Below are 26357 nucleotides of genomic sequence, written 5' to 3' on the forward strand. Positions count from 1 at the left end.
GCAGAGTATTCTCAGTGCTGTAACAATAATAAGAGATGAGTGAGATGAAGCTTCATGATAACTGGAGTTAGATCATGAAACTCTGTATGCCCTACTAAGCTTACTGTTTTGAGCAATGTCACTATAATTGGAATAAGTGTGATTTACTTTGAAAGAAGAAGCTCATTTGATTGTACTATATTTATAGGATTAAGAGCATTGCTTTGGCTACAACTTACAAATTAAAGATAGAGGTTATAGAATTTTTTTTCCAACTTTCAATTCTAAATGTGATAAATAGATAAAGAATAGTGGGGAACTTTTGATAAATTGAATTTCTTAACTGAAAGATAGTGTAACATTTTCATCTTTAGATGCAAGATAATCAGGATCAGTTTTCAGCTTAAGAGCATAATTCCTTGAATTTGTTAACTGTTTACAGGTGATGTCTACATTGTATATAGTCCCAGCCTTGTCAGCTTGGAGACTCTTGGCAGTAATTCAATTTTTCTTGCATATGATGGCTTTAAAATAGATACTGTCAAATTTTGAGGTTTATGTTAATTAGTAGTATCCACTAATCTGGCTCTGTGTATCCCAGTCCCTGTGCAAGTTAAATAGTTGTGCAGTCCATATTTAAATTGTACTTTGGAATGTGTTTATGCCCCTTCAAAAACTTTTTAAAAAATTTTGATAAAATATGCATAACATAAAATTTACCATTTTTAAGTGGAGTTTCATTTATCTTTGGAATTCAGGCCTTCTTAATTTCTGTTGTTTGTTTTTAAGGCTGTGCAGACTTTTGAAAAGTGCTCCAGCAGACTTTTGCTTAACTCGATCAGGTCACTGTATTTTAAAGGTTTTTAAAAGATAATGTGTTCCACCCTTCCATTTGGACTTGTAAATATAGCTCTGTGTGTGGGTGCTCTAGACTGTCTTTGTCCCAGGTTGAGGACTTGTCTTAATTCCTCCCATGTGTCGGAGCTCAAGGAGGGCAGAATGTTTGGGTCCTTATTTTGTATAAAACAGAGGCAGGCACATCTTCTAAGAACAGAGCTGTCTTCCAGTAATGGACATGAGTTGATCTCCTGATGTATGCTAAGTACTACAGAAGGCACCAAGATGGATGAGGGCTAGCTTCTATTTATTAAGCAACTTTTATTGCCAGGCACTGTTAGGCAGCTTTTATCCGTGTGCTCTTATTTTACCTTTTAACAAACTGACTCAAAAGTCAAAGAAAGTTCCCACTATTTGTATTATTAGGAATATTAGGGTTCTGTTCTCAGTTTTAAGTAATTCCCTATATTTGAGGTGTTTGCTTTACAGTATCCTATATTCAAATTCATTATTCAAATTCAGGACTGAAGTAGGAGTTCCTTTCTCTGCTCAGTCATGCTGTCATCTGCATAAGACCAAGTATATCCTAAAAAATAAAAAAAAAGACCAAGTATATCCTAATTATGACATAGAATTTAATAAGTAATAATGGCTAGTTAATAGCTGCCATTTATTGAATGCCAGTTACTGTAGCAGACTATTTTTCACATTACCTTACAGCAAACTTGCTAGTCTCGGTCATTATCATTCCTCTCCTCTGCTCCTTTTTCCCTATAAAATTTCTGCTTCACATCTGTATATGAAAAGAGTGACTCAGAATTATTAACAAACTTTAACTTGCTTGAGGTCAGTGAATGAGTATGTGTGGTGGGTCAGGATTCATATTCATCTGTTGGACTCCAGATCCAATTTTCTTAGCATCTTTGTCTCAAATTCCTGTGACTAAAATGTGAAAGTATGGAGCAGGGAGAGATTATATGCTGGTTCTGGGGATTAAAAGAACTTTATGAAGGAAGTAGCATTTGTGGTAGGCTCAGAGTATGGGAATGCTTTTGGCAGGCAGTTGAAAGTGGAAGAAAAAAATAAATCTCAGCAAAGTTCTAGGTGTGAGAAAGCTTAGGGACCATTTAGGGATTAATAGCTATTGTTCATTGAGCTATTAATGTATGCCAGTATCTGCACTAAGTTCATTACTTACATGATGTTCTTAGGACCACTTGTAAGAAAGGTATTTTTCTTTTTTTTTTTTTTTTTTTACAAATGAGAAAGTAAGCTCAAAAGAGTCAGGTAATTTGTCATTTACCCAGTGTCATAGTAGTGAGTGGCAGAGCCAGAATTTGAACGATGAAGTCATGTTGTCTTCTCACTTGCCTCCCAGTATGCTAAGTGCCTGAGTGTTCAGTGGGACACTAGGAAAGTAATAGGCAGAGTGCCATCCATGCAGTGCTCTTGGAAGATTATTCTGGTAGTGGTGGTATACAGGGGATTGGAATGGCAGAAGTTACTCATCAAAGCCAGTGAAGAGATGGTTATTGAAGTAGTCTAGGTGATACGTAGTAAGAGCCTGAACAGAAACTAGTTTGAAGGCATTTGTTCGAGGGTGATCGTGGAGGGAGAATTTATTAACTATTACTAGATTTGGGAGAATGAGAAGAAGAGAGGACAGGGACACAGAAGAAGAAAGAATCAAAGGCGATGGACTCTCTTCTTAATATCAGATAATTTCCTATTTGGGTCACTTGCTTTAAAACTCTTTTTCTTTCTGTCTATACTTCTACCTCCTTTTATAGTTTTTCATTGATTTAATGTTTATTGAATGTCTAAGGTATGCCAGCCACTTAACCAGTGTCTGGATTATTTATGACTTCTGTCTTGTTTCTACTGCCACAGTGTTTCTCTCCCTTATCCTTTCTCTGGTTCATTCTCCACTCCACTGATTCTTTGCCCCAGCTAGAATGACCTTTTTTTCTCTCTAACCATATTGAGACTGCTGAAGTCAGACTTTGAGGTTGCCTCGCTTGGCCTCTTTAATTTTGACCCCTCCTTCTGAACTTGGGAAGCAACCATAATAATTTAAAGAACCTGAGCATTGTGATCACACCAACTTGAGTTTGGAATCCAGGCTTTGCGTTTTACTCTCTCTGTGAACTTGAACAGTTAATTAGCTTTTCTGAGATTGACATCCCTTGTCTTTTTAAAAAAAATTTTTATTGTTATGTTAATCACCATACATTATATCATTAGTTTTTGATGTAGTGTTCCATGATTCATTGTTTGTGCATAACACCCAGTGCTCCATGCAGAACGTGCCCTCTTTAATACCCATCACCAGGCTAACCCATCCTCCCACCCCCCTCCCCTCCGGAACCCTCAGTTTGTTTTTCGGAGTCCATTGTCTCTCATGGTTCGTCTCCTGCTCCGATTTCCCCCCCTTCATTCTTCCCCTCCTGCATCTTCTTTTTTTTTTTTAACATAATTGCATTATTTGTTTCAGAGGTACAGATCTGTGATTCAGTAGTCTTGCACAATTCACAGCGCTCACCATAGCACATACCCTCCCCAATGTCTATCACCCAGCCACCCCATCTCTCCCCCCCCCCACTCCAGCAACCTTCAGTTTGTTTCCTGAGATTAAGAATTCCTCATATCAGTGAGGTCATATGATACATGTCTTTCTCTGATTGACTTATTTCGCTCAGCATAACACCCTCCAGTTCCATCCACGTCGTTGCAAATGGCAAGATCTCATTCCTTTTCATGGCTCCATAATATTCCATTGTATATATATACCACATCTTCTTTATCCATTCATCTGTCGATGGACATCTTGGCTCTTTCCACAGTTTGGCTGTTGTGGACATTGCTGCTATAAACAACGGGGTGCACGTACCCCTTCGGATCCCTACATTTGTATCTTTGGGGTAAATACCAAGTAGTGCAATTGCTGGATTGTATGGTAGCTCTGTTTTCAACTTTTTGAGGATCCTCCATACTGTTTTCCAGAGGGGTTGCACCAGCTTGCATTCCCACCAACAGTGTAGGAGGGTTCCCCTTTCTCCGCATCCCCGCCAACATCTGTCGTTTCCTGACTTGTTAATTTTATCCATTCTGACTGGTGTGAGGTGGTATCTCATTGAGGTTTTGATTTGGATTTCCCCGATGCCAAGTGATGTGGAGCACTTTTTCATGTGTCTGTTGGCCATTTGGGACATCCCTTGTCTTTTAAATGCAAGCTTCTTGTGAGGCTTATTTTTTTATTTTTTAAAGATTTTATTTATTTTTGAGAGAGCGTGTGTACACATGGTGGGGAGGGGCAGAGGGAGAAGCTGACTCCCCGCTGAGCAGGGATTCTGATGCTGGACTCCATCCCAGGACCCCAGGATCATGACCTGAGCCAAAGGCAGACGCTTAACGGACTGAGCCACCCAGGTGCCCTTGTTGTGAGGTTTAAATGAGAGTTTGTGACATTCAGTTTGTTCTCAGATGTTACTTTCTCTTCCCCTTTTAAGCAGGTTACTTTTTGTACTTTACTACAGTGTGAGCCTCAGGAGCAGGAGAGATTGGATCTCCTTTAGTATACTTTCTGTACTCAGACACTTGCTTACTTGTTGAATGACTGCTAAGGTTAGTTACATTTTCACTTGTGATAAGGGAAATGAACCGGTAAGAAATTTTTAGTATTAAAATCAAGGGTAGATATTAACATTATTTTTATGCACCATTCATGATGTGATAATTCTTTGAATGTTTGTTCTTTTAGCCACGACTGGATTTAGAATGCATATACTGGCAGATTATCTTTGGTCTGTTCCTTCTTTCCTCAGCTCTTTAGTTTTATCACATTGTTCTGCTTTCCCCATAAACTTTTGTGGATTCCTGGAATGATACAGCTAGAAGGGATGAGCTAAGGCTCATGCAGCTGATAGCTGTTTTGCAGTTATGGGTACTGAGCCAGCAGGCACCAGTAAGAATAGAGTTCAGGTCTTTTAGATTTCCACCCTGGTGCTCTTTTTCAGTATACTTTGGTGTTCAGGTTTCTCACAAATTTCTTTAATTACTAATAAAAAGATAGGAGGAAGTTTAAAAATATTTTAAAAAATGTTTAAGAGGATGTAGTACATATAGACTTTCCTAACAAGCACTGTAACTGTAATAAAGAATTAAAAGATCTGTAGTATGAAATAGGCTCCCTATTGATTCCCTGGGGAAGATAGGTACTTTATTAGTCTTAAATCTGAGACTTAATTTTTGATGTCTGGATTTATATACTCATCAGTTCATATGGATATCCAGGAAGCCAAATGATGATTAAGTTATAGTTTGGGAAATAGGTTGTAAAAGTAATCATTTAGACTTTTATTTTTAGGGATCAAGGTGGTCGGACATTGTGTGGTGTAATGAGGATTGGCCTGGTTGCAAAAGGCTTGCTGATTAAAGATGATATGGACTTGGAGCTGGTTTTAATGTGCAAAGACAAACCCACAGAGACCCTGTTAAATACAGTCAAAGATAATCTTCCTGTTCAGATTCAGGTGAGTACAGTTTAATTGCACCTCTAGGAGAATTTGTAAAAAGGTGAAAATAGGTAGCGACCTTGATGAAATTAATAATAAGAAATTGGTAATAGTAAAGGGTAGATGCAGACAAAGGAAATACTGCTACTCTGGGTCAGTGACTCATCCATCACATTTAAAACAAACTTCTGATGATTAGTACTCAGGATATGTTTACTAGATTAAGAAGGCTTTTAAGGTACAGTCTTCAATTTTTAGGTATATCTTGCTGAGAGGCTTCATGTTTTTCAGACTAGGTCTCTCAGTTTTATAAACTTCCTAGAAGGGTTGGTATAATGCAGAAAAGATCAAAAAGAGTGTAGACAACTAGAAACTTTCATAGGTGATAATAAAATTGAAAACTCAGTTAATTTAACAGTCACCCTTTCATTCTGTTAATAGAAAGTCACTGTTAATTCCTTGTTCCAGACCTTTTTTCCAATTGGATGCTTTTAGAAAATTTTGATGTTGGCATGCTTTTTGGAGAATGCTGTGAAGGCGGAAGGCTCCTCAGGGCTGAAGACAGTGGGTTGGTCTGGGGCAGTGGCCGCCCTAGGACCTGCTCTGCCCGTCTGCTCCGAGGGCCCGCTGCATCACTAACTGGAAGGCTGTGATCATCTTTCAGTTTCACTTGTGTTGTCTGTGGTATAATCAGATTGTAGCTTTTTGATGATTTCGTATCAGTTAGTCCTTACATCCGTGTCATATAGGTACCAGCCCTCAGGGTCCCACAGTCCTTTGAGTTGAATGCTCTCTTGTGTTTAGTTCTTTTATTTGTATTTCTTCTAAAAAGGTTCTTTCTCCCCCCAAGTTACATGAATTCTAAATTTGTTTGTATTAGCTTTGTTACTGGATACTTTTCTTTCACACTTACAAGTTGATCTTTAAGACCATCTTCCTGACTTTTTTATCTACTATTCTTGACACTCAAATTTGTGTTTAAGTGTCACATTTCCCTATTTTAATTTTTGGAGCATTATATTTTCATTTTGCCTTAGATCTCAAGATATGGTTTTCTAAGTGACTGAACATATATTTGGCTTTTCCATTTTCAGTTCTCATGAAGAAATTTTTTGCTCTTTCATAAGGTTAAATTTATTCTAAAAATTATTTTAAGTCCTTTTGTCATCATTTGGGAAGGGAGAGTGGTGAGCAACATGGAGTACAATAATAGAGCCTTTTTTTTTTAGAGACTGGGGGGGTGGGGAGTGGGGGTTGGGGGGGCAAAGGGAGAGTGAGGGAGAGAATCTTAAGCACAGGGCTTGATGTGGGGCTCAATACCATGACCCTGAGATCATGATCTGAGCCGAAATCAAGAGTCGGATGCTTAACCGACTGAGCCACCCAGGCCCCCCAATAGAGCTTTTAAAAAACAGTGAGCTCAATAACAGGAGTTTCTGGCTAGCTATACTTTTTGTTATTAGAATGTTAATAAAATTTCTCATTTCTATTTTTTATATCATTTTAAAATGTAATCTGTATTCCTGCTTTCATTGCAGTGAACACTGTTACTTTTATTTTTTATTTATTTTTTAAAAGATTTTATTTATTTGAGAGAGAGAGAATGAGAGAGAGAGAGCGCACGAGAGGGAAGAGGGTCAGAGGGAGAAGCAGACTCCCCACCGAGCCGGGAGCCCGATGCGGGACTCGATCCCGGGACTCCAGGATCATGACCTGAACCGAAGGCAGTCGCTTAACCAACTGAGCCACTCAGGCACCCAGCACTGTTACTTTTAAATCTAGGATAAAGTAATAATTCATGGAAGCTTTTCAACCATCTCACCCCTGTTTCTGCTCCCTGTAGCGAGTCCTGTTTCTTATGAGAGTGGTCCTATTCCTTAGTTCTGTCAGGGTGGAAAAGGAGTTGAGAACCAGGGCTATAAATAACTGAAGTTCTTATTCTGAAAATCTGTCAAATTTCTCTCGTATTGATATGAGAGATTGGGCCAAATTTCAGTCTGCATTAATAGAGCTTTCTCTGTGCAGATCACAACTGTGTAAACTACATTTTTTGTCTCCTTGGTGTGAGTCTTTATTTCTGGGCACCACAGTTTTAAAATGTTCTTGTTGAGCTAGCAAGTAAGTGTTCAAGGGAAGAACCCAGAAGAAAGTGCAATCTGTATAAACCATTTTAAATTTGAAGAGACTGGGGCTTTTTAGGCAAGAGAAGACCAAAAAAAGACACATATCTTTTGGTCTTTGAAGGGCTTCTTAGAGAAGATAAAAGAGGCTGAATTCTTAAGACCAGTGGTAGACATTAAGAGAAAAGTATTTCACTTTATCATAGCCAATAGAGTTATCCAACCCTGAAACCAGCTGCTTTGTGTGATGGTTAGGTCCATTACTATAGGTTTTTTGGTAGAGGTATCCAGGTAAAATGGGTACATAATTGTATACCCATCTCAGATTAGCCATTGGGTAATTGGCTCAGAAAGCCAACATATATGCTCACATACATACACACGTTATTATTATTACTATTAGTATTTCAGAAAATCATTTTAAGCATGATTTCTACCTTTACTCCCTGCCTCCTTGTTTTTTTGATGTTTGTATGGAAAACCAATTTCTGGTATGATACAATCTTGTTTTCTTGTGAATTAAAAATCTTTTTCCTGAGTACTTACCATAGCAAAACTTTCAGTAGTTTAACTACCTTAATTAAATTTCGGTTGTACCGTACCTTTTCTCTACATACTCTTTTCTAGGTCAATTTTAGAACTTCCTTGAGCAAGGGATAAGGGTGACCAAAACCAGGAATCACTTTTGATTAGCCTGAAACTTACACCATGGTGATCTGCATGCATAGTTGAAGATTTATTTTGACTCATTCTCTGCTGGCATCTTTATTATTTATAGTGTTGATGTAAACAGGCTTCTGCTTTTTCTCTGTATTCTAGTTCTGGTTTTTCCAGTGACTGTGTGACCTTTCCCTTCCTTGGTTTCCTTTATTCAAAATTAGGATAATGAATTTTCTATTTTGCTGTCTTTTTTGCTATAAATATTTAATGGTAAAATGCTATTTTTATGAAAAAGGCTTTGAGTTCTTTTAATGCACACTGATACGCAAAGATCTAGTAGTGTTTCCATTCAGCTGTTTATGTCAGGTAATAGATACAAATTTCACCACCAAGTAAGACCCTGTGTAACTTATTAAGCTGTATGTTTAATGTATAATAATAAATATAGCTTAATATGTGATTCTAATTGGTGATTATTTTGTGGAAGGCCCTTAAATTATACGTGTATAATTATATGCTAAAAGAAGCACTGTATGTTTCCCTGTGGATGTCAGGTGACTTGTCCTATAATGTTAGGTCTCACTGGAGTGATCTCTGAGACCTAGCTATCCTTTGGGAAAGGAAGTGACTTGTTTATACTAATCTTTTTGCTGGTAAGGGACAGTGCAGAGATCCTTTCTCGTTCTTTCTTACTTGATTCTCTTTAACAATCTATATAATCCTATATAAAAATCAATTTATCTTATATTTGTAAGTCCTTAACAAGTAGGAGTTCCTTTTGAGACAGTCCTGTCAAAAAGGGATTTGGCTTAGAGAACATTCTCAGCAATTTATTATTCTACAGTAGTTCTCTGTAAGAATTTTAAGAACAACACTTTACCCATTATCACATAATGATGCTGTTGGTATTTTACTTTCATATTAGAAAGAATTGTTTTAAAGATTGTTTAGTAATTGTATAGATAGTTGACAATGTGGTTGCATTTTTAGTGTGGAGAATGAAGATTTGTTGTGGTAAGTTGGGAGGAGAGAGAAATGTTATCCTTAAACTAAAGAACTAGTTAAAGACTTTCAGCCCACTATTACTAATAGTTAATAACATTTGAAAACTAAGGGGCAGTCATTCATTTATTGAGATTTTAATCTAATTAATTAGGTGTTTTTGAAATCTTGGTAACTTTCAGAAACTCACAGAAGAGAAATACCAAGTGGAACAATGCGTAGATGAGGCTTCTATTATAATACGGAATACAAAAGAGCCCACGCTGACTTTGAAGGTGATACTTACTTCCCCTCTGATTAGGGACGAATTGGAGAAGAAGGATGGAGGTACACGTGTATAGATTTTGTTTTGCATAAGACCTCTCGAATGCTATGTTAAGTGTGCTTAATGGATTTAAAGAATAACTGTCTTCATTTGTTTTATGCCACTCGTAGTATTTTAAAAAGCTTTATTTCTACACGATTGCCGTATTTTGCAAATATGTATACATTTGAAATATGTGTTAATTCAGAAACCTGTTGATTATCATGTTGGTCTTAACTCTGCTTTAGTTTTTATACTGTTACGGTGTTCTGTTTTCCTTTGTCTATTATTACATTGTTATTGGTATCAGCCAACCTAGTCTATGTAGTTGGGCTTTTAGGTCTGATTTTAGGATTAAATGTGGTCCAGAACAATATTGTTTTCAAAGTTTACTCACTCATTGTTTCAAGTTACTTATTTGTACATTGCTCTTGACTTCTAATAACTGTTACAGCCTTGTAAGATTTATGCTTTACCTAATTGTCCATGTGTAAATATGTTTTATAATGTAAGAGATATAAACTGGGGGATTGTTTTCTTAAAAATTAATCTTTAGTAAATTTTTTTCTAGGAGGTTTGTGATCCTGTTAACATTTTGTATGTGATATATGTGGGAATTAATGCTTTAAACTAACTTTCTTCTGAAGTTAAAAAGAATTCTTGTATGGCAGTGTCATCATAAAAGTAGAGTAAGAAATCTGTATTCAGCTTTGAGAAGGAATAATGGAGCTGGACTTCTTTATCTGATGTTTTTATCCTGTCAAGTTAGCTTGTTTCTGCCTCTCATTCCTATCCCTAGAAACACTTGCCATGTGATATTTGTCCTCTTGTCAGACCTTTGACCAACTGGCCCTTCTCTGTCATGACAATTTAGAGGCAGTGTAGCTTATCTGGGCCAGTGGGGACTCCCTTAGGATTGCTGTTTTTTCATCACTAGACATTCAACAAGTCCCATTACTTACTCCCTTATCTGAAATACCAGTGCAGTAAGAAATACTGGTCAGTTTCTTAATTTATGTCAAATTGACAATAAAGGTGTATTAAAAGACACATTAGTGATGTTAGGATTGAGAAATTTCGAGTTTTGGCAGACATGTCTCATAGAATCTCTTAAAGTAAAAATGATATACTCCTTTAAAAAAATTTTTTTTTGGAATAACTAAAATCAGTTATCCCATACCCAACAGATATAAAGTAGACACATTATGACTCAAGTTTTAAAATTAAAGTGCATCCAATCTGTAATTGGGTTTATGCCAGTACTTTTTTTTTTTTTTTGCTGTATATAGTATCTCTAATACCTCTGAAGAACCAATCCTAAGCAGCTTTTTTAACAGCTTTACAGTTCACCATTAACTGTAGAATTATAAAATGATTTCTGAAGTGTCAAGATAATTCTGTTAACTCTGGTAAGCTGTGTCCTACTTGACCCTCTAGTGTAAAGCCAACCACTTCTAAGGATAGTTATAATTATAGGTATTATTAATTATTTGAGTATAGAGAGAGGAAAAAAAGACTGAAATCACCAAAGACCAGATTAATTCTGCATCTGCTTGTAGCTGTAGGCATCTCTTCTGTTATTTCTTTGAAAATATTAAGAGAACATCAGGCTTCTTTTTTCCCCATGGTTTTGTATACTTACATGGGATTAGGTAATAGTTTTCTGTGATACCCTTAAGCTTGGTCTCTTGCTTCTGTAACTTTAATTTCTGTTCACAGAAGCTGGAAACAGAGTTTTACTGTACTGCACCCTTATTAGAAGACTAGTTACTGTAGAATAGTCTCTGTTCAAGGCGTTTGGGTTACTAAAGGATCCCAAGACCTCTTTTTGAGCTGAGTCTCATCAGCTGATACTAACACTATTGTGTGGGATCAGAGAAGGTGAAAGAATCTGCCTGGAGCTAATGTGTAAAACATATTACTTCCTCTCCTTTTGAATGGTGGAAAGATTTGTTTTGCACGTATCGTCCTTAAACTCTCAGCCCTGTTGAGTCACTGTTACCTCTTAGAATTTGTGCATTTTGTCCAACCTGGGCTTTTTCAAAATGCTTCTTGATTTGCACTGCAGTTTTGTGTATTCCTGAGCGCAACTTTTAGGATCCGGCATGACTGAGCATTTGAGACCTGGCTTATGATTCTATAGGACTTGTTTCCTCCTACCAGACAACTCCTCCCACTTTGATGCAGTTATTTTCAGCTGCATGGGGTGAAAGTACAGGATTCATTTGGGTTCCAGGAATTTCTAAGACTGGGAGATATCCCCCTTTTCAAAATCTCCGCTCCTTTTCTTTCTCAATCTTTAAAAAAATATGCATTGTAACTCTCTTTGAGGAGACATTTTCCTATAGAATCTCAACAGCTTCCCTCCCCACAAAACAAACCAACTTTTCACAGTACGTATACACTCACATCTTTCTCTTCCCTCTCTTCACTTGCTGCATATTTGGGTAAAATCTAAAAAAGGGAAAAAAGCGTGATTGCAAGCAGGGAGAACCAGAGGACTGGGGCAGGTGAGAACATCACGCTTAACTCCTTAGGGTTGTCTCTGCAGAAGTAGGTCTAATTATTCATTCAGATTGCTACTTAAATTTTTCAGTGGCCGGAGTATATAGTGAATCTCTTTGGTATTGCTTACTCTTTCACAGGTAAGATTCCTCCCATGCTGTCAGTCTTCTTGCCATATTCTAACCCTTTACTTGAAGGCCCTGTAGAATAACCACTCCCCATCACTATATACTTCCTGCTAAAGAAGGCGCAGGAGAAGAAGCACTTAGTGCCTGGCAGTTAGGTGTTTGATTCTTAACTCCATTAAGTACTCTTGCTGTGTGATCTTGGACAGGTTTCTTCATTTTAAGCTGTAGATAAGAAACACTTGAGAAAGTTGTTTGAGGTCAAATGACAGAGTTTATGTAGTGTGACCTCTACGATACCTACACAAAGTATTGGCTCAATAGTGGTAGTTACACTTACTCAGCTTATACTAAAAGGACTCCCAGTGCAAACTCACATATGCAAACTGCCTTCAGTTCACAGTGAGAATAACATGTACTTGATAGATCTGAGGAACTGAACCTAAACACAGGTAAACTCTTAAAGATCCACTGAAGTGTAGTATTAGAACCAGTATACTGTTTTTGCTGCAGTGCTTATAATGAGCTGATTTGTTATATGGCTTTTGATTCATCAAGGGGTGGGTGTATTTTTCCCTACCCGTGTCCTTTATCCCTGGTGCCGAGAATGGTACCTAATACACTATAGGTGTGTTGTGCCCCCCACCCCCCGCCAAAAAAAATCTATTAAATGAATTTTGGAGCCAGCACATTACCTGATTAAATAGGACTGTGTGGTGTGTAAGAAGCATTAACAGTGGGCATCTTGATATTCAAGCAATGCATATTGATGATTCAGCTGTGTTAAAGTGTTTTATAACTTACTGTGTTAGAAGCATTTTCTCATATATGATTTAAGCTTCACAACAGCCCTATGAGGTAGATAACTGCCTTGTTTGATAAATGGGGGAAAACTCAGGTTTTACCCTGCTCCTCCCACTCTAAGTCCAGTGTGCTGTCGGCTCCCATTACTCTCTAGGATGAGTGTAGGAGCCTCTTGGCTGATGTAGTTATTCTCAGCCTTACAGGGTCTCAGCTTCTTTTGGTGCTTGTGATTTTAAGAAGTGTATTTGCTGTGAGGGTGGTGAGTTAGCTATTTATTATATTTACAGTGCAGTTCGAAACCAAGTGGATAGGGAACCCACAGCAACTCTTCTGGCTTAGGCTAAGATGAACCTCTGTCCTCAGTTTTGGGGTAGACTTTTAGGGGTTCACAACAGAGAAGCTGCCCAAAAGTCCCCTTTCACATATTGGTGCCAGTATGAACTTCTGATGCGTCTTGGCAGTTTACTAGCGTGAGGCCTGCTAAACAGAAGGCATTAGTCCGGAGATCACAACTGGGATTGTAACGATGCAGTAGGCTTTATTTTCCTGCCTTCCCCAGCTGCTAGACCCACACTATCCAGTGCAAATCTTTAGCCATTACCTTTCCAGTGGCCGGCTGCCTACTGAAGTATTGAAGAAAAGTCATATCCAGTGATGTGTCTACCATAAATTAGGAAAACAGTGCTCTCTCTGTTCTACCTTAGTGCTACATTTACCTGTCCACATTTTTGTGGCCTGATGTTTTGCATGGGCAGTGGCTTGGTGCCTAGTATCTGCTCTTCCAAAGCCTCGAGGAATTGAGAGAAGGGGCTGCCAGGATATCTTCAGGCTAACTAGAAAATCCTGTCAGCATGAATTCAGTAGCTCAGCTACATCCAGATTGTCAAGGAGGCCTTTCTGATAACCCAGCTCAGTTACTTTACCTTTGAAGAGCCCAGGTTCCTCACAAATAACTTTGATTCAACAGTCATGTTCTGGCTTTTCCCTACCCCATCTCCAGGCTAGTGTTTTGTTAACAGAGAGCTAGCTTACGTGTGAAGGGATTGAGAGAAACTGACCAACATTTCCTGCAGTACGGTGTGTTTCTGGTCACTGATCTAACCTCTAACCAAATAAGCAAAGTTAGGCATAGTAGACCTGTCTTCCAGTGCTTCCATTGTTCGGAACGTTTTATGTGCCTTCATGCCCTGATGCCAGGTTACTGAGCAATAAATTTTTAAAAGCTGTTTTTCTTTGCTTTTAGCATTTTTGTCACTCCCCAAGCTCATCCCCTCTGCTGTTTCTCATCTGTTTTACTGGTCACTGTAGGAAAATGAAATGGCTCACAGTTCCATTGTTTATAATTTAAAGACTGCAAATGTCTTTTTATCAGAAAAGTTTTGCTTCTCCAACAAAATTGAAACACCTGTGTTAAAGTTCATACAGAAATGTTAAGCTTGAGGTTTTACTCTGAGAAGTAGCATTGTTTTTCCACCAGGTACCCATAAAACAAATATTTTTATATAAAGCAAATAGGCAAGCAGGGCTTATAAGTAGCACTGCAGTGCCGTATGAATTTATATTGTTTTAAAATAAGAAACTTTGAAGAAGATAAAATGAGATGAGTTATTACATTTCCTCTGCTGTTTCCCACCTCACAAATATTGAAACATTCTGGATCTTTGGACTTTTTTGACTATGAGAGCATGAAGAAACATGGCCATTCTGGTGGTGATATAAAGGGAGACCAGTGCAAGCCTTCTTTCTGTTCACTGCCTGTGCCTTTCATCTCTTTTTAGCAGAATCTACTGCCTCCAAATGTTGACTGTCTGTAACAAGATGATGTCTATTTTTTTTTTATAAGAGTTTGTGATTAAAATCTGACCTTGGGGATGAAAGAATTTATCTAAATATTTCTGCCATTGTCCCCCTTTAAAAACATCTGTGTTGCACTGAGCATAAGATGTTACTTACAAACTGCGACCACTGGGCAAAAGTACCAAAAAGCTCAAAAAGAGCTTTGGTTTGCCTTGTCTTTTCCTATGCAAACTTCCTCTGACTCAACGCCTGTCTTCCGTTGCCCCCTTTTCGAACACTCCAATTAAGATGATCGAATAAAACTTAGCTTGCCTTACTTTTAACTTGAAGATTAAAGTCTTAAAAAATAAGTACATTCCATGTTTTTTTCTTGAGCTTACATTACTTAGCAGTCAGTCAACCTTTGTCATGTCTAACTTTTAAGAGATTCTAATCATTCATTTATAGTAGTTTGTTTTATCTGGTACGTGAGCTTTACACAGATGCTTGTATTGACCACAGTAGAGCATTTTGATATAAAAACATTAAAATGAGTTCATTTATGTTTTATTTTATTAGAAAGAGACAGAATTAAGCAAATCTAGGAACTAGATCATCTGTGAAGTAAATACCCATAGGCTATGGCTACATATTCATAGTATATCTATGTTTATAAATTACGTTAATAGTTTTTTTTTTTTTGAGGCTTCCCATTTTATGAGTAAAAAGGGGCAATGAAATGAGACCCTGTGTTTTGAATTTGTGGGCAGAGGTTAATGTGAACCAATGCAAATATCTGCTGTAGAGCTCACCTGGTCAGAAAATAAGTGTGTAGCACTTCAGCCTTTAGAGCGTTAACAGCCAATAGAGAGAGCCACAGTTTGTCCTTTCATAGATTTGTTTTCTGTTGGGCATTATGCCTTTGGTTTTAGGTAATGGCATTCTGTCAATTAGAATATTACAGTGTAGTTGCCTTAATAGAATCTTATAACTGAAGAATCTCAAAGGTCAGTGATCTTGTCTCCCATTTAAAAATGTTTACAACGTATCACTTGGCCCACACAGACATACTGCTTTCTGTGACTGTTAGGGTTACACTAGGAAGAAGTGTTGGGTGGACTCTCCCACATACAAGAGAATGGTGAATCTGACTTAAATGGATTAGACAAAGAATTATTCCTCAGGAAATATTTGTATGTTATGCATTATAAATATTGCACCAAATATTGCTTAAAAACCTACTTCCTGGGAGTTTAGAGGAGATATAAATTTGGCGATCCGAACGTGGATTTAGAATCCTGTGACATCTTCTCAGATATGGATATTTATCATTAATCTCGTGTTTGAATTCTTTTGCTGCTCTGGGCCATCTAATCCAACTTTAAAATGTAAAGGCAAGTCAGAAAACTGTAATTAGATAGTATTCTTTGCTGCCCCTCCCTTTTTTAAAGGTAGATAAAACTTGAAATGTTCCAATGTACTTCATTTTTGTAGTTCTAATAATTTTGTTTTAGAAAAGAAATAATGAGAGAATTTAAGGTGACGTTTGAAGAGTTCTCATCAGTGGAGCAGAGTTTCTGTTAAGGGTTATCTTGCTGGATGAGTTTATTTAGTTGTAAAAAAAATTATATTCAGTGTAATCTTAGTAAATCTCAAATTATTTACATAAAAGAGCCCCAGTTTCCCTCAAGAACTGATCAGCAATTCTTCTGTAAAGGAAAATCATTATTGCTCCTGGTCCCAGATTTGTGCTCTCTGTGCCCTGCCAAAGGCAAAAGTGCTATGTACCTATTTTGTGCCCCTGTAATGTTACACACATGCTTAATAAGATCCCAGATTGTATGTAGCATCGGTCATGTATTTGTTTACTGAATGAATGCTTTTGTACTCCTGTTGTACCTGTGCACACAACGGCTCTGATGACTGTTTACTTAAGTAATCATCGTGCACGTAATTTAAGGAGAAAGCAACAAAAACAAAGCCAAATCGTGAAATCTTCTGGGAGTCTTATTAGTTCACTCAGTTGCTGCTCTTTTTATTTTTATTGTTTGGTAATTTGACAGGAAACCCTTGGTCAAATTGTATCTGTCTTTCTTTATCCCATTTTCCTATTAGAAAAGGTTGCGATGAAAGATCCTCCGGACTTATTGGACAGGCAGAAATGCCTGAACGCCTTGGCGTCTCTTCGACATGCCAAATGGTTTCAGGTTGGCTTTTTATTATTTTATTGTTACTGTAACCATGTGCAGGCTTCATTTGGAACACCTGCCACCTGCCACTTAATGGTTTTTGTGCACGTAATGTATAAAATGGGAGTGCTTTCTACCTTATAGGGTTATTGTAGGAGTAAATGAGTTAATTTAGGTAAGGTACAGAGTATAGCTTCTGCTGCAGTTAATGATGTTTAATTATCATATAATCTTTTTTGGCTTAGTACCCTGAATTTCAAATGATGGCTTATAAAATACAAACAGGGATGAGAAAAGCTGGAAGATAAGATAGATGGTTGCCCAGAATGGGACTGCCATGAGGCTGTGAAAGCTATTTTAGTAATATGCTTCCTTTACTTTAAAATCTGTCTTTCTAAACTACATTTTTACTGCTTTTAATAACTTAATTTTTTGGTTTGCTTGACAACTAATGAATGAGTGACTAATTAGCATTCACTTTAAAGAACCTATCCATGATCCGTGTGCTTAAAATGAAGACTGGATTTCAACAGGGATATTGGAATCATTTTGTTTGTTTTAGGCAAGGGCAAACGGATTAAAATCATGTGTAATTGTCCTCCGCATTCTGCGTGATTTGTGCAACAGAGTTCCCACATGGGCACCATTAAAAGGATGGGTAAGTACTTATGGTTAAAAGCAAATTCTGTAGCCATAGTCAGAGGAAATCCTGTAGAAATCACATGTTACTGTAAAATGGCTACATTCTGAGTTAGGTGTGCATTATCTATTCTCTAGAAAAAAATTATATATCTTTTTATATACTTTTTTTTACACATATAACCTGTTTCTTCTATCTCATCATATTCATATTACAGAGCCTGAGATATTTTTCTGACAAAAAGGTTCTATACCTGTCAGAAGTGACTGTCTTCTTGCACTTTACTCTGTACTGATGGTTGATGACTGTTCACCTACTGCCCGTGAAAGCCTCCTCAATTGGCACATTCCTCTTTCAGGGCTGCTTCCATTTAAAATAAAAATTACGTGATATGCCTGTATATGGCTCCCATATCCTCTTTTTCTTTATCTTTGAGTGTAGACACGTCAATATAAGTTTGTTTTAGTAAGTAAAGTCGGGCAAATAGTACACTTGACACAATTTTGGACGTAGTTTATAATGTATATTGCAAAACTTATTTCATTTGGAAATTATTATGCTTGGCCCAGTCAAGACCACAGTGAAGAACGTTATAAAACAAATAAAGCTGTAAGGGTCATTTTAGATTAATCTAACAATTATTACTTTGATATATAGTACATGAGGTTTTAGTTTATTTAGTTTATTAACTATGGAGATTTGGTCTTTCCTTTATTCTAATTGTAGTACTTGGGACAGGCTGTCTGAAGTGAAGTTGTAGGTGGTTTGAGTACTTCCTAGGTTAAGTAGGAGATAGGTGGGCTGGGTTTGAACATCGATTAGTTAATTAGCTATTACTAACGTAGACAAAAGCTTGTTAAATCTTTGTTAAATCAACTAGGTGACCACAGTTTCTTAAGTGATCCTTTCAGGGTAACCAAAAACAAAGTTTTTGTAACAAAATGTCTTCTGAATATGTTGCCTCAAAAATGATTGATTTAAAAACTCTGGCTGGGATGAAAGTTGATAATCAAGCAGGAAAAGTTTAATTGGGCCCTAAATATTAAATTGACTTTCACCTTTTTGGCCTCCATTGTAGTTAGAAATGTCAGCTCACATTTAACTGGAATCCTTTTAACACTTGGTGCATGTACTAATTTGTAATTTAATATCTTCTAGCCACTAGAGCTTATATGTGAAAAGTCTATAGGTACTTGTAATAGACCTTTGGGCGCTGGGGAGGCCTTGAGACGAGTAATGGAGTGTTTGGCATCTGGAATACTACTTCCTGGTAAGGGTTTCAAACTCTGGAGGCAGAAGAATCAGAAACATTTCATTTTAGTTTAGTTTTCTGAATATGTGCTAAATTTGTCCTCTGCACAGGAAAATGATGTGTAGGTGTTGTTTTGCTTGGAATGTTAGCAACTAGAATGTTTGAATGTTGGAAAAGTGCTATAAAACTCTCTCTTTCAATAACTGTAATTTATGTTTTATATGTACTAACATAAAAGGTACTAATAAGATATTGTGTCTGCTATGAATTTGCTTTACCTAGAGCTCTGAATTTGAAAATATAGATGTTTGGTTAAAATGTATGAAGTTCATTCTGTTTGCAGTCTGGTGTTTAATTTGGAAAAATTAAATTTGGTCTTATTTTACATACGTAATCCCTTTAAAGATCTGGGATGGTTCATCATGCTGTTTCTAAATTCTCAGAGCAAGACCCAATTTTGTCCTTAGATAACGCAAGTGACTTCCAGTAAAATAAGGACATTTAAGTGTTAACATATTGAAAATGAGAGAGTCCTTTTTATTCCATTTAATTGAGCAGACTTTTAACCTAGTTCCTCATTTTGTTTTTCTTTTTCTCTCCATTCTTTTCTCTCTTTTGTGTTAGTTCATGGAATTCTAAACTCAGTTCTAAGTGGTGCTTGTGGTTTTCTTTTGCTTTTGCCAAAGGGGGTCCTGGTCTCCATGATCCTTGTGAGCGAGACCCAACAGATGCTCTCAGCTATATGACCATCCAGCAAAAGGAAGATATTACCCACAGTGCACAGGTAAAAGATGGGACATGTCACAATGATCTGTTTAGAGAAAGATCATAACTTCATTTTCTGAATCATTCCATTTAAACACTTCTTTTCTTGTTTGTTATTAGGGACTTTTGCCATCATAAGCATAACATTTAATGAATGTCTTTTTAGTTACATGTACTAAAGGCTTTATGAATGGCCACTGAAATTTGAATAAATAAATCTTTTGTTCTTTAGCATGCACTCAGACTATCAGCCTTTGGCCAGATTTATAAAGTGCTGGAGATGGACCCCCTTCCATCTAGTAAGCCTTTTCAGAAATATTCCTGGTCAGTTACTGATAAAGAAGGTGAGTGTTTTATTGGGGGTGGACGTGGGCAGTGGTGAAAATGGTCATGGACTGCATCTCTTGTTAGAGTGGAGGGAACTTTATTGTTAATCCAAGTTGTGTATTGCTTTTCTTCCTGACTTTCTTCTCTTCTCTCCCATCGGTAACATCAGCTTACTACCATTTATTCTTAGTAGTGACAAACTCACTTAGCTACATTAGCCAGATTCCAGTCTATCCAGTTTACTGCACAGATTTAGAGACCACACTTTGAGAACTGGTGGTCGAAGGGGAAAAGATGAGCCATAAGCTGAGAATAGATGTTATCATAGTCACTGACCAGTTAGATCTTCGTCATGCTTGGAAGTGTTATTATGTAACGAAGAAAGAGATCTAGAGGAGGAGAAAAGTACACTGGAAAATTCAGAACTCTTGCATTTGATTAGTCTGTCTGAACTCACAGTTTCAACAGGCAGAGCACAGGCTTTGGGGTCAGTATGACCTTGGTTGGTTCCAGTCAAAGCTCCACTACTTACTAGCTTTAGGCCTTGAGCAATGGGTTCATCTCTCTCGGTGGGGATGTTACCCGATGTCAGATTAAAATGCCTAACTCAGTGCCTGGATTACAGCAGATACTCTGACGTGAATCACTTAATCACCTCATTGTGCACAGTACGTGTTTTCCCCTCTTCCCTTATCTCCTGTTAGGCTAGGAAGTGGAATGTTTAACATAAGTTATTCTTCACCTGGGACTCAGCCCATCTCCTGCAATGGATATTATTCTAATAATTTTTATATGACAAAAATAGTGCAATGGCTCAATCTGTTTATTTAGACAACAGAATTCCAGTGGGTTAACAGACTTTTCAGGGAGTCCACAAAACCAAAACTATTTCATAATAATACTAAGGCTTTTTTTTTTGTCTTTTCCATTCTTTGTCTCATGAGTGTACAGTTTTCCAGAGGCTGCCTGTGACATGTGATAGCATCATCACTCTGGCTAATGGAATGTTTTTTTTGTGTAATCCTATATTAAAATTGTTTTAATTTCTAATATGCTAAATATTGATATTACCCAAAAAACAAAGCTCTTTGAGTGTTCAGTAATTTTTTGAGAGAATAAAGTGGTCCTGAGATTAAAAATTTGAGGGGCCCCTGGGTGGCTCAGTCGGTTGAGCATCTGCCTTCAGCTCAGGTCAGGATTCCAGGACCCTGGGATCGAGCCTCGTGTCGGGCTCCCTGCTCAGTGGGGAGCCTGCTTCTCCTTCTCCCTCTGCCATTCTCCCGCTCATATTCTCTCTCTCTCTCTCTCTCTCAAATAAATAAGTAAAATCTTTAAAAAAAAATAAAATAAAATAGGGGCACCTGGATGGCTCAGTTGTTGGGCGTCTGCCTTTGGCTCGGGTCGTGATCCCAGGGTCCTGGGATCGAGCCCCGTGTCAGGCTCCCTGCTCAGCGGGAAGCCTGCTTCTCCCTCTCCCACTCCTCCTGCTTGTGTTCCTTCTCTCACTGTCTCTCTCTCTCTGTCAAATAAATAAATAAAATCTTTAAAATAAAATAAAAATTTGAGAATCACTGCCTAATTTTTCAGGGGTAAGGAATTCTCCAGATCCTACTATATAGCTTAAAAACTGATGCTCAATAAGTATTTGTGGAATGAAAGCCACCTTATTCCAGAGGATGCTCACATAGCAGCAAAGATTTTGGGGGTGGGGGGCAAAGATTTTTTGAAAAGGATTCACATAGCCGTGTGACATTAAGCACTGTCTGTGGATTGAATAAAATTTTCAAATATTTATAGAGATTCTTGTGATTAGTATAGAAAAATTTGTTTGAATCATTGAATTCATAGCTTTTTTTTTTATATTTTCTTTCACTAGAAGAAAAAGTATATCTCCTGTAGTGTGGCTTAGGTTTTTGGTGTTGTTGTTGTTTTTTAACTTTAAGTTAGGGAACTGTTGATCTGTCAATTTATAGCTTAAAAAAGAACCAGACTGTCAGTGTTTCCATTCAAGCACTATCAGTTACTGGCAGCGTGAGCTGGGCAAGTCACTTACCCATCTGTGCCTTAGCTATAGGAGGAGGGGACCATGGCCATTGCCTCCAGACCCTTTGGCATTCTTCCTCATATCTTCATGTTTTTAGCACCTAGCTTCCTGACATTGGCATTTAGACTTTATTCTTCTAATTCTTGGTGATTTCACTATGCACTCAGATGATTTTTTTCCCCCCAAATTTTGACTTCTTAATTCCTTGATTTCTTCTTCCACAAATACTGTTTTCTATCCAACCCCAGTTACCCATACTGTGAACGTACCCTAGACCTGCCTTGAGTAACTCTACCCTGTCCGTAATCTTATTTTTAAGAATCCCACTTCTAACTGCCTCTTGTCATCATTGTCTATTACCCTTAGTCCAGTTCTTGAGCCTCACCACTGATTCTGTTACCTTTTCATAGTCTCTCACCTTCTTCATGTTCTCTCTTCTGTCCCTTCTCTGATTGTATTCCATGGTCCCATCATCATGATCACTCCCTAGCACATACATGCCTTCACTTCCTCGATCCTCTGTTCCTGGCACAATTCTAACTCTGGGAAAATCCAATTCTGCACCTAGACCAGGCTGTTGAACATAGTTGGAGGAAAAATACAATCATCTTGACTTTTCCCTTTAGGTCTCAGGTGTAAATAACCTTAAGTAGACCCTTTGTGTTGTCTAGCAATCCTTCTGTAAGTTCTAGAGTCCTCCAGTTTTCGTAGATAACTGTTTTACACCTTTTCCCATTTCGTACTTCCTCTTCCAACACTTCACTCTCATCTGATGATCTTGTTTGCTCAAAGGACTCATGTATTTGGATAAACTCCCTTGACTGTGATAGACTATCCAGGCTCTTAAGACCAGTCTTTCTACTTGTCTACAAGTGGACATTATTCCAGCAGTTCTCTCTTTTCTCACCAGCATCAACTCCTCCCTTCCTACTGGATCATTCTCATCACCATAAAAACCTGCTGTAATGCCTCCCATTCCAACGATGAAACCAGGGGCGCCTGGGTGGCTCAGTTGGTTAAGCATCTGCTTTCAGCTCAGGTTTATGATCTCAGGGTCCTGGGATTGAGCCTTGCATTGGGCTCTCTGCTCAGCAGCAGTCTGCTTCTCCCTCTCCCTCCCCTGGCTTGTGCTCTCTCCCCCTGCCTCAAATAAATAAATAAAATCTTAAAAAAAAAAATTGAAAGATGAAACCAAACTCCCCCCCCCAATTCTGCAGTTCCCTCCTCTGCTCCCCTTTATAAGCAGTACTTTTGGAAAAAGTGGCCTATTCTTTCTCCTTTTCTTCACTTTTAAAAGAACTTACTCTAATGAGGCTTTCTTCCTCACCACTCTACCAAAGTCTTTGCTGTGACTTCCATGTTACTGCTCTCAGCAGGTAGTTTTCAGTCCTCATCTTAGCGGACTAGCCGCGTTTGATGCAGAGGAACACTTTTTTTGCTCCCAAATTTTGTTATAGTATGTATACAGAAAAGTATAAAATGTATCATTTAGAAAATAATGGTTAAAAAATTACATGCAGTCACCATCCTTAAGAAACATTGTTAGCTTCTCAGAAAGTATCTGTTTATTTCTCCACATCACCTCCCTGCCCCATGAACTACTAACCATTCCTGACTTTCTCATAATCATTTCCTTGATTTTCTTTATAGCTTTTCCACCTGAGTATGCTTTCCTAAACAATGTGATATTGCCTAGAATTTTACAGAAAGGGAATCAAACTAAGTTTAATCTTTTGTGAGTGGCTTCTTTCTCTCCAGCATTGTTTGGAATACATTCATGTTGCTGCATATAGCTAATATTTGTTCATTTTAGTAGCTACATAGTACCCATTATGAATGTACTACAGCTTATCCATCTACTTTTGCAGGACACTTGAAGTCTTTTCATTTTTTGGCATCCACCTGCAGTATTGTTATGAGCATTTTTATATGTGGCTCCTGGGGTGTATATCCAGGATTTAGTGTAGGCTAGCATATGATCTAGTAAATAGTTATATATATCAGTTTATACTTTGACCAGCAGTGTGTAAAAGTTCTTGGTACCCTGTATCCTCAGCAGCATTTGTCATTGTCACACACTTTTTCTGAAATACTACTCATTTGACTTCTAGGTCATTACTTTCTCTTGTTTCTTCTAGCCACACAGCCCTCTCCTCAGCTTCTCCATCTTCCTGATTCCTGAATATTTGAGTGTCCCAGGGTGCAATCCTCAGACTGTTTATCTTTATTTACACCCACTCTTTAGGTGACCTCATTTAGTCCCTTGTCATGAAATGTACATATCTCTACTACCAGTCCTAGCCACCAGCCTCTGGCTGCAGATCCAGATATCCAAAGGCCTCTTCAGTGCCTCCACATGGATGTCTAAGAGACATCTCAAACCTCAGATGTCTAAATCCAAATTCCTGTCCTTAACCCTGCCTCTGGTCTGCTCTTTTCCATAGTTATCCCTGTCCCAGTCATTGGAAACTCTGTCTATGTGCTCAGGTCAGACACCTTCACCCTTTGAATCCTCTCTTTCACTCTGATCCAGACCAATGGCACATCCTGTCTATTTTACTTTCCAAAATATGTCCACAATTCAGCTATTTCTTTAGCTCCTTCACTGCTGTCATCCTGGCCTACAGTGTCTTCGTCTCTCACCGGATTATTGCGGTTGTCTTTCCTATCTGGTCTTCCTACTTCTGCCCTTGCCCCTGTTGTCTGTTCTCAGCAAAGCTGAAGTCCTTTTTTTTCCTTTCTTCTTTTTATCTGGAAATAATTACAGATTCAAAGGAAGTTGCAGAGATAGTACAGAGAGGTCCCATGTTCCCTTCACCCAGTTTCTCCCAGGTTACATCTTATGTAACTATAGTACACTATCAAAACCAAGAAATTGACACTGATACATTTTATGCCATTTTTATCACATGTGTAGATTTGTATAACCAGCATCATAATCAAGTTGCAGGACTATTTCACTACCACCAAGGTCTCTCTCATTGTGCCCCTTTGTAGCCACACCCACTCCTCTCCCTTCCGCTATCCCCAAGACCTGGAGACCATGCATTTTTCTCAGTCTCTTTGATTTTGTTCTTTCAAGGATTTTATATAAATGGAGTTATACCACATGTGATCTTTTGAGAGTGCCTCCCTCCCCCAGCATAATTCCCTTGTGGTCCGTCCAGGTTGTTGTGTGTGTCTGTAGTTCCTTCCTTTTTACTCTTGAGTAGTATTCTATGGCATGGATTAGCCAGAATTTGTTTAACCACACACCTGTTGTAGGACATCTTGTTTGCTTTCAGTTTCGGGCTATTACAAATAAAACTGCTACAAATGATCCTTGTGTAGGTTTTTGTGAACAGTTCACAAAAACACAGATTTTTGTTAGATTGGCCAGCAGTTTTCCTTTGTTGTAATGTTTTGTCAAGTTTTGGCTCTAAGGTTATGCTGGCCTTACAAAATGAGCTGGGGGGCGCCTGGGTGGCTCAGTTGGTTAAGCGACTGCCTTCAGCTCAGGTCACGATCCTGGAGTCCCGGGATCGAGTCCCGCATCGGGCTCCTTGCTCGGCAGGGAGTCTGCTTCTCCCTCTGACCCTCTTCCCTCTCGTGCTCTCTGTCTCTCATTCTCTCTCTCTCAAATAAATAAATAAAATCTTTAAAAAAAAAATAAATGTATTAAAAAAAATGAGCTGGGAAGTGTCCCTTCTTTTTCTTTTCCTTGGAAGAATTTGTATAAAATTGATGTTATTTCTTCCTTAAATGTTTGGAAGAATTTATCAGCAAAGCCTTTTGGGCATGTGGTTTTCTTTGTGGGAAGGTTTTAAATTATGGATCTAATTTCCTTAATAGGGAAAGGACTATTATCTTCTTACCAGAGTTTTGGTAAATTGTGTTTTTCTAGGAATTTGTTCATTTTAACCAAATTTAAAAATAGTTTATAAGATCTTATTTTTTTATTGTCTGCAGTATCTTTAGTGATGTGCTTTTGTGTACATTTTATACCTCCTTTTTTCCCTGATCACTCTCATTAGAGGTCTATCAGTTTTATGAGTCTTTAAAAAAAAAATCAGCTTTGGGGGCACCTGGGTGGCTCAGTCGGTTGAGCATCTGACTCTTGGTTTGGGCTCAGGTCATGATCTCCAGGTTGTGAGGTCAAGCCCCAGTCGGGCTCTGTGCTCAGTAGGGTGTCTGCTTGAGATTCTCTCCCTCTCCCTCTGCCCCTCCCTCCGCTTGCACCTGTATACTCTCTCTAAAATAAGTAAATCAGTCTTTAAAAACAATCAACTTTGGCTTTGTTGATCATCTTCTGGTATATGCTTATATTCTATTTCATTGATCTGTGCTCTTTGTTTTTCCTCACTACTATCTTTGGGTTTTATTTGCTGGGGTTTTTTTTTGTTTTTTGTTTTTTATAACTTTTTGAGATTGCTGGGTTATTAATTTCTTTTGATCTCTTATATATACACTACCAAGGCTATAAATTTTCCATTTTAAGCCCAGATTTATGTGCATTACACTTTTTTTTAGATTTA

General features: G+C 37.9%; 1 protein-coding gene across 3 annotated transcripts in view; it reads left to right on the forward strand.

Annotated features, from left to right (window-relative positions):
* Positions 1-26357, forward strand: part of STRBP (spermatid perinuclear RNA binding protein) — a 131456-nt gene that overhangs the window by 76089 nt on the left and 29010 nt on the right. For all 3 annotated transcript variants that reach the window (XM_073905773.1, XM_025888534.2, XM_025888535.2), the window contains exons 4-10: positions 5183-5348; positions 9295-9439; positions 16742-16833; positions 17378-17473; positions 18614-18725; positions 19394-19491; positions 19705-19816. In XM_073905773.1, the coding sequence (XP_073761874.1) occupies positions 5183-5348; positions 9295-9439; positions 16742-16833; positions 17378-17473; positions 18614-18725; positions 19394-19491; positions 19705-19816 (821 nt within the window). The remainder of the gene's footprint in view (positions 1-5182; positions 5349-9294; positions 9440-16741; positions 16834-17377; positions 17474-18613; positions 18726-19393; positions 19492-19704; positions 19817-26357) is intronic.

This window comes from Callorhinus ursinus, unplaced genomic scaffold (assembly GCF_003265705.2).
Source record: "Callorhinus ursinus isolate GAN/ISIS: 27379988/994484 unplaced genomic scaffold, GSC_fseal_2.0 scaffold24, whole genome shotgun sequence".
Lineage (NCBI taxonomy): Eukaryota > Metazoa > Chordata > Mammalia > Carnivora > Otariidae > Callorhinus > Callorhinus ursinus.